Source organism: Centrocercus urophasianus, unplaced genomic scaffold (assembly GCF_019232065.1).
Source record: "Centrocercus urophasianus isolate 14NV4802_14NV808 unplaced genomic scaffold, USGS_Curo_1.0 seq_15, whole genome shotgun sequence".
NCBI classification, from domain to species: domain Eukaryota; kingdom Metazoa; phylum Chordata; class Aves; order Galliformes; family Phasianidae; genus Centrocercus; species Centrocercus urophasianus.
The window spans coordinates 36,883,931-36,897,999 of NW_024884697.1; the positions used below are offsets into that span (position 1 = coordinate 36,883,931).

General features: G+C 36.9%; 1 protein-coding gene across 4 annotated transcripts in view; it reads left to right on the forward strand.

Annotated features, from left to right (window-relative positions):
* NAV3 (neuron navigator 3) overlaps positions 1–14,069 on the forward strand; it is a 252,315-nt gene that overhangs the window by 107,885 nt on the left and 130,361 nt on the right. For all 4 annotated transcript variants that reach the window (XM_042815979.1, XM_042815980.1, XM_042815983.1 and 1 more), the window contains exon 6: positions 12,085–12,153. In XM_042815979.1, coding sequence (XP_042671913.1) covers positions 12,085–12,153 — 69 coding nt within the window. The remainder of the gene's footprint in view (positions 1–12,084; positions 12,154–14,069) is intronic.

A 14,069-nucleotide genomic window follows, 5' to 3' on the forward strand; every position in this document is an offset into this window, starting at 1 on the left:
TGCAGATACTTCTGATTTTTGGGATTTGTTTACAGTTTAGTAAAACTGAAACATCTCCTGCTTTTCTAGTTCAGCCATGGAGTTTTTTAAATTAAAACTAGCTATGATGTTCCTTGATGCATCACCGCTATTGTAAAGAATTCTGTTTGTCCAAAAAACTTGGAGAAAAGCAGTTGTTATCATTTGGAAGACAACTTAAACACTAGTTCTTTGTCTGCTCAGGAATGGTCAGCACTGAGGGGATGAATTTATATAAAGCTTTCCTTTCATTGTAATTTTGCAAGACTTCAGTGCCTATTTCTGCTCTTCTCCTTTGCTAAGTTTAAACATACATCATTTAGAAGGAAGGCAGTCTTTCTGCATCCAGAATCTCAGCTTTCATGACTTCATTAAGTGACATCTGAAGCTGTTTTAACAATTTCTACTTTCATCAATGCATATTAGACTTCCTGCTTTAATGCCTGTACATGTTATTTATAGCTATTTATATTTCAACTACTTTTTTTCTTTGTAAAAAAGTACACCAAGATTAATAATGTCTTACTCCCTACCTGTAAACTAAAAGCAAGAATTTATGCATACATATTTTGAGTATTTCTCACTGCAAACTTCTGTGCTGACTGAACACGATTTTCTCTGTCCCCATATTTATCCATAAGGGCTGTAAAGGTAAAGATCCTTCTTTGTGAAAGTTGTCTATATTTGAAAGATTCTTACCTTCTATTGTGAATGAATGTTTCTAGTATTCTGAGCTGCTAGCAAAACAAAGAGGAGGACAAAAAGATTTTTTTTTCATTTGTCATTGAAGTAATACTAGGAAATTAGTATTGAGTAACATGTCCACCTCTACTGCATTTGGAAAATATGATTTCCACAGATGTATAGATCTGTTAATTTGAACTGTCTGTGGGGGACATAGCAGCTCTTCCTTTCTTAACAGTCATCTTATTTAACTTGTTCTTTTCTCAATCAGAAAGCCATTTTTGCTAAAAAACTTTTTAGTTTTGAGATAGAAATGAATAAGAAGATTCTATTTAAAAGGAAGTCAAAATATGAAATGAATAGATCTCCTGTGATGGTGTTAGTCGTGCCTCTTGCCTACATTTTGCTGTCTCAAATATGGACAAGTAGCTTACATGACTCCCAAGATTCAGTTCTGTGATATAATTTCTTTCATGGCATTTGTGTCTCAACATTAATTACAGAGGGAACTAGAAGATCTTCAAATGTCCCTTCCAAATCAAAATATTCTATTATTCTATGACTGATTAACAGAGCAGGAACTAAAAGTCTTTATGAACTGATGGTTTATAGTAATCTTTAAGACAATTTATTGCTACTGATTTATAATTGAGCAGCGACTCTTTCTTTACTAAGTCTGTTGCAATTCTGAATGTACCCTTAGAAAAGTATCTACTTGCACCTGTGGGTAGATGGCAATAAAGCACACTTTAGGTGCTGCCTCTTTTTGTTTTAGCTGTAAAATCCCATAGTTCTACCGTGTTAGATGAATGAGGTCTTTTTGAAAGGATTATACACACTGCAGTGTGTTTGGTGTGTATCTGTATGTACACAAATAAACTAAACCAAAATACATACACTGACAAAGGTAGATGCATTTTACAGACTTTTTTTTTTTTTTTTTTTTTTTTTTTTTTTAGAGTTCAGTGTTCAATCACATTTCAAGTTGCAATTTAAGTCTTTGAAAATATTTCTTTATAATTGCAGTTAATTTGAGCTAGATTGTTTTCCATGCAAACTTTTCTGTGGCAGGCTCTAACAAAGGTATCTACAGTTGATCAGTGTGGCAATACTTCAGCATCCTTAGCCATTTGTAAACTATGCCTAACCAAACTCAGAATTTTGAAAACTGTATGCACAGAAGGGGAGCAAGATTCTGAATGTGGAAGGGTATCATTGTCCTATGTAATTCTAGTGAGGATAACCAAATAATGAAGTAAATATAAAAAGAATGAAGGAAGCTGATTTATGGTAAGTGGAATTTCATTTCAAAGAATATGCTTTACTTATGGTAGATTGTAACTTTGTACCACTAAGTATAAAATCTCTTAAAATCATTTAGCAATTAATGGAAAAGTCTGTGGTAAACAACAAATGGTAATTCAAGAAAGAGAACAGTTGTAGATGGGATTTCTGATTTCTTTTCATCCTAAAATTTCCTGCGTTCTTTTGTGACTAACTGGGAATTGAATATTTCAAAATCTGGGATAGACACTTCACTGTTTAGTTATGACTGCATTGCTGCTTAGAGATTTGGTTAAAAAATACAGTGCTGGTGGCCTTATTTATATCTGTCAGTACAGATACATGACAACAATGGTTACATTATATTTTTATGCTTCACTTTGCTGGTGGATTCCATTATCACAGCAATACATCTAAACTTTCTGCAGTGATGATCTTTCAACCACCCAGATACTAAGAGAAAACACATGTGGATGAAAGAAGTTCTGTCTCATTTATGGATTAGGCAGTAACTGGTTTCAGTAAGCTGTCAGCAAAATTCCAGAAGACGGACAAACTATTTTATCACGTACAGGAATGATGAGCACAGCTTGAGGTCCAGATGGATTTTGTTAAATTTGTTATATTAAAAGAGCACCCTGGTTTTCCTAAGTGCATAAACAAAGTTAGGTAGCTGATTTCTACAGGCAGTTGCATATATAACTAGTGTAATGAACTCGGTTTCATGTTGCCTACTTCTTAGATGTATTAGGGAAAAAATGAAGCTTATTGAACACACAGCTAGTGCTGTGTGAAACACAGTAATGCAAATGCCGTGGTTATGATTATGCATTTAAATAGATCCATGCCTGAATACTGGTGATCCATATGCCAATCTTGGTTCCACCACTGGCAATTTAGAAAAAGGCCTTTGTTTCAGTGTTCTTGAGGTTTAAAATACAGCCTTAATAGTCTGCACCAAGTGCATCACACCAACGTAGGCTAAAAAATGAAAGTCGCGTGTCTTGGTTAATGAAAAGCAAAGGGATGAACTACGTCTCTTCCCTGTCTTAGCTCTTGCCATTACTGATCATTTTGTTTTAATGAAGATAACCAGGTATGCTGTTCCTGCTTTTTTCACTGTATAATCACTGTTTAAAAGAAGAAGACAAATTAGAAAAAGGTTTATTATTTTATTTTTTCCAGTGGATATCTGAATGAACAAGCTATTAGCCATATCTGATGTATTTTTATTTGTCTGGGAGATAATGCACAATGATCTGCATTACCTAATGTGATTGCAAAGTGATGCGTGGCAACTGACTTTCACATGGACCTTTGGGATTTCATTTTACTTTAATTGAGCTTCCTTTAAGAGTCAGCTTTTGCCCCATTTCTTTCTGCTCCTTAAAGATACTATCATAACAGTCCTTACAGTTGCCAATGAAAGGAAATTTTGATGCCTTAACAGACCAGGGCATGAAGTTCATCCTTCTTGTAGCCCAAGTAACTAAAACATGTGGTGTATCTGCATACCAGTTATATCAGTTAACTGTGTACCTAAGCAAATAGATTATAAGTAACAACGTGGGATTGCATAAATCAGAGATTTGTTCTTGTATATAGTTTACCAGTTAATCTTCTTGCACACTCCATTTTTTTTTTGCACAAGTATCACACAAGTATCAAATTAATTTACACATTTACATAACTCTCACAAGGATGCTAGAGATTATTACAGTGTTGGGAATTCTCTAGGATTTATCCATGACATAATGACAGAGAAGCACATAAAAAATACACCATCACTGTGTCCTAAATATTAATATTTCTGTCACAGTTTCAGTAGCAAGTTTTGGTTTTTTAACAAAATGAATATTTCAAAACAACAGGCAAAGCATGAGCATTATTTGTAGTTTCATAATACATAGTTGCATTTGAACAACTTAGAAATTACTGTGCTCAAAAGGATTGTTGTTTGATAATTGCAAAAGATGTTCCTTTCTTGTAACCCTCATTGTAAACTGCAGTCAGTGCAATAGCAACAATATATTTTTCACAGATTTCTTCCCTGTAGTCCACGCTGTCTAAGATAAGCAATGTTAAAGCTTAACATAAGGAAAGAAAATTTCTTTTGAAGAGGAGTTTCAATTTCCAAAAGAAATAGTCTCTTTTATAGCTGTAATATACCACATACTAGAGAGGAAATATAAAAACGTAAATTATAAAACATTTTAGATCCTTGTAATAGCTTTTCAGATTTCCTTAAACATTTCATCTCTTATTTAATCTTTTTGCTATTGACCTCTCAGAAACTGCTGATATGTTTCACCTTCCTACATAATTCTTTGGACTGGTTCCTGAAAATCTTGTCCATTGTTAGTTATGTTATTTATCATGCATCTGCATATAATGATATATAGTTGATTTCTCCTGTTAGATTACCTCTGCCACCTGCTCAAGAAGGATACTTCTCTTGTTTTGTCTGCACTTCAAGATGAAACTGTCATCCTTTCTTCTTGTCCTTGCAGTTTTCAAAAGAATGTTTTAATTCACTTTAGTGATGATTTTCATTTTGTCTGCCTCAGATACTTTCATGGTCTTGTTTTTCTCCTTTGCTTCTCATCACTCATTACTTTTTGTATTTCCATTTTGATGTACTTCAGCCATATTTTTTCTGTAGCTCTTAATGGGATTTCTTCCATTTATCTTTTTAATGTCAGGATCCATCTTTTTCTGTATTTCCTTTTGAAGTAACCTTAGAATACAGTTATTTTCTTTACAGATATTATTTCCTGCTCTGCCCTCCCTACATGTCCAGATTCATTCTTTGTTCTGATTCTCTGAAAATAAATTCTGCTGAAGTTTTGTCTGTGAATCTTTTTCCTTTTCCAGATCTGGCATCTGTTTAATTCAGATGGCTTGCAAACATTCGTGTAAATGGCAAATATAACTTGAATAAATATAGTATTCAGTGGAAACCATAGTGATTTATTATGGTCTTCATTCTTTCTTTTGTCCTATAGTTTATTTTATTATCTATTCTGAAGCAAAATGTTTTTTTATTTTTATTTATTCCTCAATAAATTCCTTGCTGGCAGGGTATGACTTGATCTTTCACTTGTATTCATGTATTCCTTCTAGTCACAGCTTTATGTTTGTACTGCTACTTCTTTCTGCTACAGTCAGTTCTTTTATCCATTTTTATCTCTAAATATTTTCACAGACAGTTCTGCGAATGTGAAATGATATTCTATGTATTGTTGTTTGGCAGATACCAGTTAATAAGAGAGCAGTACTCTTTGCAGCAGCTATGGATATGATGAGTTTCTCTCTTCACTGACCAAAAAACTCCCCCCAAAAAACTAATGAGAAGTGTAGATGGTGTTTTTTAATGGATTAATGGAGGTTTATATCAACCCCAACCATTCTATAGGATGCATTGATGAATATGATTTTTTTTTTTTTTTTTTTTTTTAAATCTGTGAAAATGTTCCAAAGAGAATTGTTTTAGATTTCAGAGAGTGACAGCCTCAGACTTTTTGGCATTCTCTTTCTCATTCCCTTTTGGAGAAAACTTTGTTGCAGTCTTAGTAACGACATACATTTCTGTGTAGGTCATCTGGTGTATTCTTGTTCATGATCAAAAATGGCACAGAGATAGGGTCATAAAAGATAAAATTATCCCTAACAATACATTCTGGTAGCACAGTGTTGCTTGATTTGTTCAGAAAAATTAGTGGTTTTTTGAAGATTGTATTGCTAGAAGTGAGTTACATGTCAACTAAACACATTATGTTGCCTGTTTTGACTAAGCTGTCATCCTTCTTGTTTTTTTTAACAGTGTGATTTCACATTCTTTCACTGAATGACAGTACTACAAATACTAGGACCAGGGTGGGAAAGATATAGTCGCTGTGGTAGAGGACTAGTTCTGACTGAGAACATAAATGTAGGTGGACAACTGAGTTATCTGAGTTTTTGGGTTATGAACTTTGAGCATGAAAACATTGAGAAAGCAGTTTTGCTTCTGTTTCCAAGCCTGAATCAGATGCAGATATCTTTCCTGTATAAGATTGTAGAAGTTAAAGCAGAAGGGAAAGATATCTAGTTAATACAAAACAGATCATAGAATGGCTTAGATTTGAAGGGACCATAAAGATCATCCATTTCGAGCCCCCTGCCGTGGGCAGGGTTGGCAACACTATATCAAGCTGACTGGTTTCTTTTGATATTGCACAAGTTAAACTAGGTTAACATATCTGAACATAAGCCATCTGCTTCTTTCTTGTCTATTGTATATTTACAGTTGGGCATACTTGTTAACATGTGTTAACATGTTCTTTGGGTTGGAAGTGACTTTAAAAACCGTATAGTTTCAACCCCCCCCTGCTGTCAGCAGGGCTGCCACCCACTCGATCAGGCTGGCTGGGGCCCCATCCAACCTGGTCTTGAACACACTTGACCATATTTCTGGCTTCCAACTTATTTTCCACTAGAATCCCCCATATCCTTCTCCCTAGAGCTGCTCTCAATTAGTTCTTCTCCCAGTGTATAGACATATCTGGAATTGCCTTGACCCAACTGCAACACCTTGCACTTGGCCTTTTCAGACATGATTAGGTTCTTATGAGCCAACTTCTCAAGCCTGTCCAAGTTCCTCTGGATGGCATCCCTTCCTTCTAATGTGTCAAAAGCACCAATGAGCTTGGAGTAATCAGCAAGGTCACTGAGGGTGCACTTGATCCTACTGTGTATGTCATTGATAAAGATGTTGAAGAGTATCAATCCCAAGATGGCCCCTTGGGGGACACCGCTCCAACACCAATAGACATTTCCTCCTGTGAATGAAAAAATAAATGTTTCTGTATCATATGTATGTATCTCTACGATATAAATATATGAAATACACATGCTTATGTAAGATTTAAAAGCATATATGTAGCACATAGATAGAAGGCACTGCATTTGGAGTAAGACAGTATTTCGTTATGTTAGCCCATGCTGTCAAATGCAGATGGTGGTGGTATGATAGTAGAGGTTGAACATTCACAGCAATATTTTGTTACATTCTGCTGCCATGTGACAGATGGCATGAGAGGGGCAGTCTGACAAAATGGTGTCTGACATGGAAGTGTGTATGAAGCAAAAGTGCGAAACTGAATTCCTCTGTGTGGAAAAAATGGCACCCATTGACTTTCACTGATGTTGTTCATGGGAACCAAACAGTGGATGGTGAGCACAATGAAGCAGTAGGTGGCACATTTCAGTAGTGGTGGCAGGGATGTGAAAGACAAGGACATTCTGGATGGCCATGCAGTTTTTCATTAGCACAGCATACAGGCTTTTGCTCATCACTGGCAAAAATGGAGAGCTAACAGTGGTCAGTATTTTGGAAAAAATGGCATGACTGAGAACTTCCTCTGTCAACAACTGTTCTTGTGCTATTTGTATCTGCTATAGTTTCCATAGAAATAAACAGGAGGCACTACTTTCAGAGCGACATTCTAATATTTATAAACATTATTTCACCAGAGTTGGGCTAAAATAGCACAAGAAATGTCAGAAATACACTGTTCTTTGAAAAGTGAGTTTGATGTTTTTTTCCTCAGTCTTCCTAGTCTGCTCTTTTGAGGAATGGGGCATACTTTCACTGCCCAGACTGTTTGGAAAACACTGTGGAGCATGTGGCAGGCTTGGGATTTGGAATCAGGTGAACCTTAGATTGTTGTATCTTGTGCTATCTACCAGCCAGACCAATAAGAAGTGTACAGTCAAGTAGTCTGAAAGCAAGAGAGAGAGTTAACATTGACTTCAGCACAATCAAGATCTTCTAAGGAACATTTTCTGTTCATTTTTAACTAGTATTTTTTTGCTGATTATTTTTTGTTTCATTTTTAATTGAGGAATCGTTCTAATAAAAAAAATCTCGGGAGCTGGAGTGCAGACACCCTAGTGAGATATAAATATACTTTATAAGATAAACAGCATCTAAAATTCAAGTATGCAAGCAAGGTAGAACTTTGATTACATACTACAGCCCCCCTTTGGTTTTCTTCCTATCTTTAACAGATCACATAACTGTCATTTTAAAGCCATCGTACACCTCAACATTACAGGAAAATGGCTACACAGTTGTGACAGAGTGATGTAATGTGATCCTTTTGATCTTTCAAAAGACTGTTAATGGAAAGTAGGTAATATGCTGGCTGACACTGTTATCTTTTTTAGAAGGCAGTTAAAATATTTTATTTGAATCAGCTTGCTTGGTACTCACTATCTAGGTTTTTGCAAGATGTATCCTTCAACTTTACATGTTATATGCTCTTTCAAGGAGCTTCTTCTTTCCTGGTATACGATGCTATTTGTTCAGCAGAAACATCTTCTGGCAGTTTAGTCCAGTATCTAGCAGTCACTTGTCTTCCCACTTCATCTTTTTTCCTATGTTCCCATTTTAGTTGAGTATTTCTCTTCACTTTCAGCAGGATGACATTTAGTAATTAATATTTAGTATTGTGACTGATGTGGACTTCCTAGATTGCCTGCATCTTTCAGGACTATTTCTTAAACCCTTTTATTGTGCCAGCGGCTGCATGCCCTCATTCAGCTCCCTGTCTGGGTGTTATCACTCGTGGTGCATTCTCCCCAAAGTGACCGACAGTGCTGCACAGCCACTGGTTGTGGTATAGCTCTGGGGTTTTCCATTAGCACTTCAGGGGCATCACAGTCTCTAACATCTGCATTGCTCCCCTCTCAGTATTTCCCCAGTTAAGTCCGCAGTGAATTCTCTTTCTGGGCTGCCTCAGCATGCTTATTCCATTTTCTCACAGTTTATCACCAAGCTCTGTCATTTCATCTCAGTTGTGGTGATTAGTGCTTCGTTGGAGTGCGAGAGGAAACAGGAAAACATTAGGGCCCGTTTTCACCTGGAAGCCAGTTTGAAGAGTCTAAGATTTTGGGATCAGATGTGTTTACAACATCTTGCCTCTTTTGAGCAGGATTTGCTTAATCAGAAGAATCTGCTTTCTCATTCTCTAAGCACTAAATAGAAGAGGAGTGATAAGCATGAAGCCAGAGGCTAGCTGATTTATTCCTGGCCTCGGTAAAGATCCAGGCTGTGCCAGCCTCTGGATGACAGGACTGAGCCCCAGCTCTAAGCTACCCCATTGGGCTTTCCTGAATGCTCTACAGATGGGGCTGTTCTCCTCCTCAATCCCTATGTCTCCTTCATGCCAATTTATCAAGGCTGGGCTTTGCAGGCAGCTGCTGCGGCTGCTCCAAGGAGCTGAAACTGTGACTGTATAGCAGGGAAGGCTGCTGATAGGAGTATTATGGCAATGGAAAGGATTTGGGGAGCAGACAACTGAAAACTAGGAGTATCCTACTTTCTAGCCTTTTGGTAAATAAATAATTCCTCATCCTAAATGCTGTGATGTTAAATTTCTGCTCTTAAGATTGTTAGCATGCGTCTGTGCCGCTTTAATGCGGGAATATATTTATAATGCCTTTGAGTATTTATTAGCATTAACAAAAATACAGCTTTGAGCAAAACAGGTCTGTTTTCCTCACTGCCAGATGTTACCCACTGATAAGTATCAGGTAGGATGAAAGGTAGCATGTAAATATTTTATGCACTCAGAATGGCTCTGGCGTGGCTGGACTTTAGAAATGTTGCAGTTCACATTTGTAACAGAGGGTACAGCCATTGGAAAACAGACATCTGTGCAGAGCTTCACTGTGTTCAGCGCATCAAGCGCTAGTGGAGAAGGAAGAACCAAAATACTTAGGTGCTTGATACAGTTATTTTATGAGCTGCTAAAATTCTCTTTTTCATTTGACACGTTGCTTTGAAAAATAAATTTAGACAGTCACAATGCTTAGATACTGTGTTGACAAATCTATCCATTCCTGTCAGTACTGTCTGGAAAAATTGAATATGGTCTACAGAAAGATTCTTGAATTTGCTAGTGGATGGAATCCCAGCAAACAGGCTTGAGAGGAAAGAAGTTTTTCCAGCGATCATTTCCAGATAGATGCTTCATTTACTTATTAAAAGAAAACAAAGTAAAATGTTCTGTCACTCTGTGGACTGGCTTATAAATAACTCAGCAACTGAGTTTGAGTGATTTGAGTAGATTCCAGCTCCACTGGAGTAACAATTCAAGTTAGAAAAGCTACCAAGCACCGTGACAAGGCAGAACTTTCAGCTCTTCAGCCAGTGGTTAAGATGCATCCTGTTCATTCTGCTTTTCCAGCTCACTGTCCATGTTGATTGTACTGTGTATCATTGTAACTTCTACAGCATAAATGCTCTAAGGTTTAATTTGATGTTCCATTTTTCCCACAAACTTCTGAGTTTAGTCATTGCAGATAAGTGGTTAACCATTGCTAGGTTTCTTCATTTTAGTGTTTAGTACGTAGACAAAAAAAAACCACAAGTGGAAGAACTTATCAAAAGATGAGCTAGTAATTTAAACACAATTTTAACAACTTCAGTAAAGCATCATGTATCACATTTTCATTATGTGTCTAGGCATTAAGAAAAAATGGCTGCAAATGAAATACAAAGTGATGTACTAAGGACTATACATAGAAAAAATATATACTGTAATTATGATGATATTATATTTTTTTACAATTCCTACAAAAGTTATAGTCATATGAAAGAGCACTTTGTCAGCATTACTATGAAGTTAGATGTTTAGAGAATTGAATGCTGCTTTTATATGTTGAATAATTTGGTTTTACTCTGTTAACACTGAAGTAGTCTCCCTTTTATTTTTCATTATGAGCACGTGCATTTTGTAACTGGCAGGCATAGAAGCAGTGTTGAACCCTTTACTGTGGTATAAGCTCATAAAGTAACAGTAATCATGCAGCACATTGAAGTGTCACTTTGTCCCTTTATTTGTGCCTTTCCTGTGCTTTTCTTCAGAGCAGCCATGCCTGCGTGGGAATACTTTTCTCCTGTGAGAACCTTTCCCCTCTGTTCTATGCTGAGCCTATCTACCTCATTGGGCCAGCAGAAATTTCTTAATGTTCTTCTGGTAAAATCAGTGTCACTAGGCATTTCCTGTAAATTCTGCCAGTCTGTCAAGGTGGAACTAAACACTGGTTTTATCACTACTCAGAATAGTTAGGAATATGCAGAACTGTAAGAGACTACGATTGTCAGAGCTTCTGCTTACTCAGTTCTCTATCCGTTTCTGAACAATGCAAGGAATTTGATTTTGTGATGGCATTTGACTCTGCCCTTAGGCTATATGGGTCCCACATGGTGCACCTGCTTATTGTATCTGAAATTACTTGGCAGGAGGCCTTATCTCGGCCATAGCTTTGATATCCCCCCTGTGCAAATGGTTGAAACAGTAGCAGTATCAATCTGCTGTTTAGTAAAGATACATTGCAGAATGTTTAAAGGAATGTATAGTTTTTAGCCCTGAAGCACAGCATTTGTAGATAAACTACTTGGATGTCTTAATAGACTAAGGTGCATTTTCCTATGAAATTTAACAGTGAATCTGAGTACACATGTTGGCTTTCCTAATGGAACCCCTGATTCAGTGCCTCGGTAATGCATTGTATACATGAACTGTGCTGCCATCAATAAAGAAAATTATGATGGAATTCTCTTTCTATACAGCTCTACTGTCATGAGGGTTACCTTTCTTTAGTAGAAATTCTTCGGAGTCCCCACTGGGTCTGGTGCAGCAAATCTCTTCCTACCTGCCAGACTGCAATCTCAGTTTGCTAGGGGGGCTGATAGGTGTATATTCGTCTTTTGTACGTTTTGTGGGGGAAAAAGCACAGGCCTGAAGTGTTGAAGTGCTCTTTACATAGCAGAGCTAGTGTTCAGTCACTGTGCCCAAACTGTCAATTTCTAAAATAATTTCTAGAAAATAAGACAAGTTATAGCAATACCATTATTTCATAATCTGTGCGTTGCATCTTTCATAAAAATCTGCATGTTGCGTTACTTCATATTTTTGCCAGTTGATTTGTATTTTCTCTCCATGTTCAATTTACATTCATTAACTCATAGTTTGCTGGTAAGTGTGTTCTTTCTATACATGTTCAAAGAAATTCTTTAATTCAATTTCTCTGTTTCTTCTCATACAGTCTCACAGCCAGATATGCAACTCAGTCTAATCACAGTGGAATTGCAACCAGTCAAAAAAAGGCTTCTAGGTCAGTTAAATATCTCTAATTTATTGCTTGTTAGCGATACTCAAGCGAGTCAATGTCCATTGGTATTTTATCCTTTGGACATAAGTGGGCATTAATCAATGTGTATTGATGTTATGCGTGCAAACTTTGCATCAATGAGCTTTACAATAGGAAAGCCTTGTATGGACTGGAAGGAGCTGATCTGTACTGTTTATTAGTAATATTTCTGGTTTATATGTATCCTGCATCTTTGTATCCTGCATGTAAAATACCAGGTGGAGGGTTAGTTGGTGATTTTAGTGCTCTTTATTCTGTAGCTCAAATTCATACTTCAGTCATAAGCAAAAAAAAGTTTGGGAGACATCCCAGTTCCCAGTAGATATTTCATATGTATCAGGAACCTACCTGAGAGGTTCATAGAGCCAAGTTCATGCAGAAGCAAAACAGGGCAGTAAAAAGCACTTTCAAGAGTTCTGCTCCTTCAACTGTAGGCCCAACACAGTCCCTGTCAGCAAAATGCTTTGTTTTGCTTGTGAATTTGACACAGCTGCCCTGATTCTGTTCTCACCTATACTTATAGCACTATGAGCACCACGAGCACTAAAATCTACGAGCCGGGTTGCAGAAGAAAGAAGCTGAGATCTAAAGCTTATTCTTTTTTTGTGGCGTGTAATTAATGTGTTCATTAATCATACTTTTGCTGGACAGTTCATTGGTGAGAACAATGAACTATAAGTTGCATAATCTACAATAAAGATTTCATTTTGCAGCACAGCATACTAACATGGTTTGAGTTGCTGGCGATAGCTTGAAGTGAGCTATACTGCAGTCCAGTTGCTTTGCACCTGCATTTATAGGTCTTCTGTTTTCCTTACTGCTGATGCTCCTGTCTTGTCTGCATTCAACATGTTGGGGTTAACAGTTTAATGTCTAATACTTTAAATCTGTGGCAGTGTTTCCGAAGCCTGTTCAGAGGTATGTGACTTGTCCCTTATTTGTTATTCTCCTCTTTGCATTTCCTTAGCTGCTTAACATGATTCTGCAAGAGCAATTTAAAACCTGAATTCAATTAAAAGAGACAGCATATGAGGTAAACTGGAAAGTGTGTAGAGCAAATGACCTCATGTATAACGTGCTTACTGTGGCAAGTTCTTGAATTCTGGCATGCAGAATATATGCATATTTTATATTTTAACAGAACAGATGAGTTTCCAGTGTTGCACATGCCTTTTCATTGCTTTTTTCATTACCTTTGACAAATGATCTCGGGGGCTCTCATTGCTTGTCAAATTAGGGTAATGAGAAGGAGCAAATGGATTTTTAAGTTTGTTTTAGTGCATTCTTCAGGGAGCAGAAGATCACTAGAATTCATGGGTCACAGTAAAGGTTAGCACGCGTACAGCTGCAGAGCAGAGACAGTCTGCTGCAGGCTTGGCACAGACAAGCAGGGCAGGCTGGCGGCCAGGAGGAGCCGTAAAAATAACGGATGGATTAGCTCTCTGAGGCTTAAATTGGTAAAGGAAGACAACATGGAGCTGTTTACACGTGTCTGCTCATGAAAACAAAATTTGAACCTTTCTGTTACACTAGAATAGTCAACATAAAAAGTTCACAAGAAATCTAGCATTTTGTAATTCATTGTACCGTGATGTTTTTCTCCCTTCTCATGCTGTTATTTCATCATATAGTGTAGCATAATTAAATACATCTGACTTAATTTGCATTGACATTATTAAAATCATCATATCATTGCAATAAATGAAAAACGCAAGATAGATATTCTTCTCCTATGGAAGAAGTGTCTTTCCAATTTAAGCATTTCATTTTGTCTGTCAGAGAACCAAAGTGGAAAGAAGTGGAGTGACCCGCAAAGATGCTGCAGAAAGTTTGATGCAAGGATGTGTTAAAGAATCTTTCATCGAAGAGCAGATTCAGAC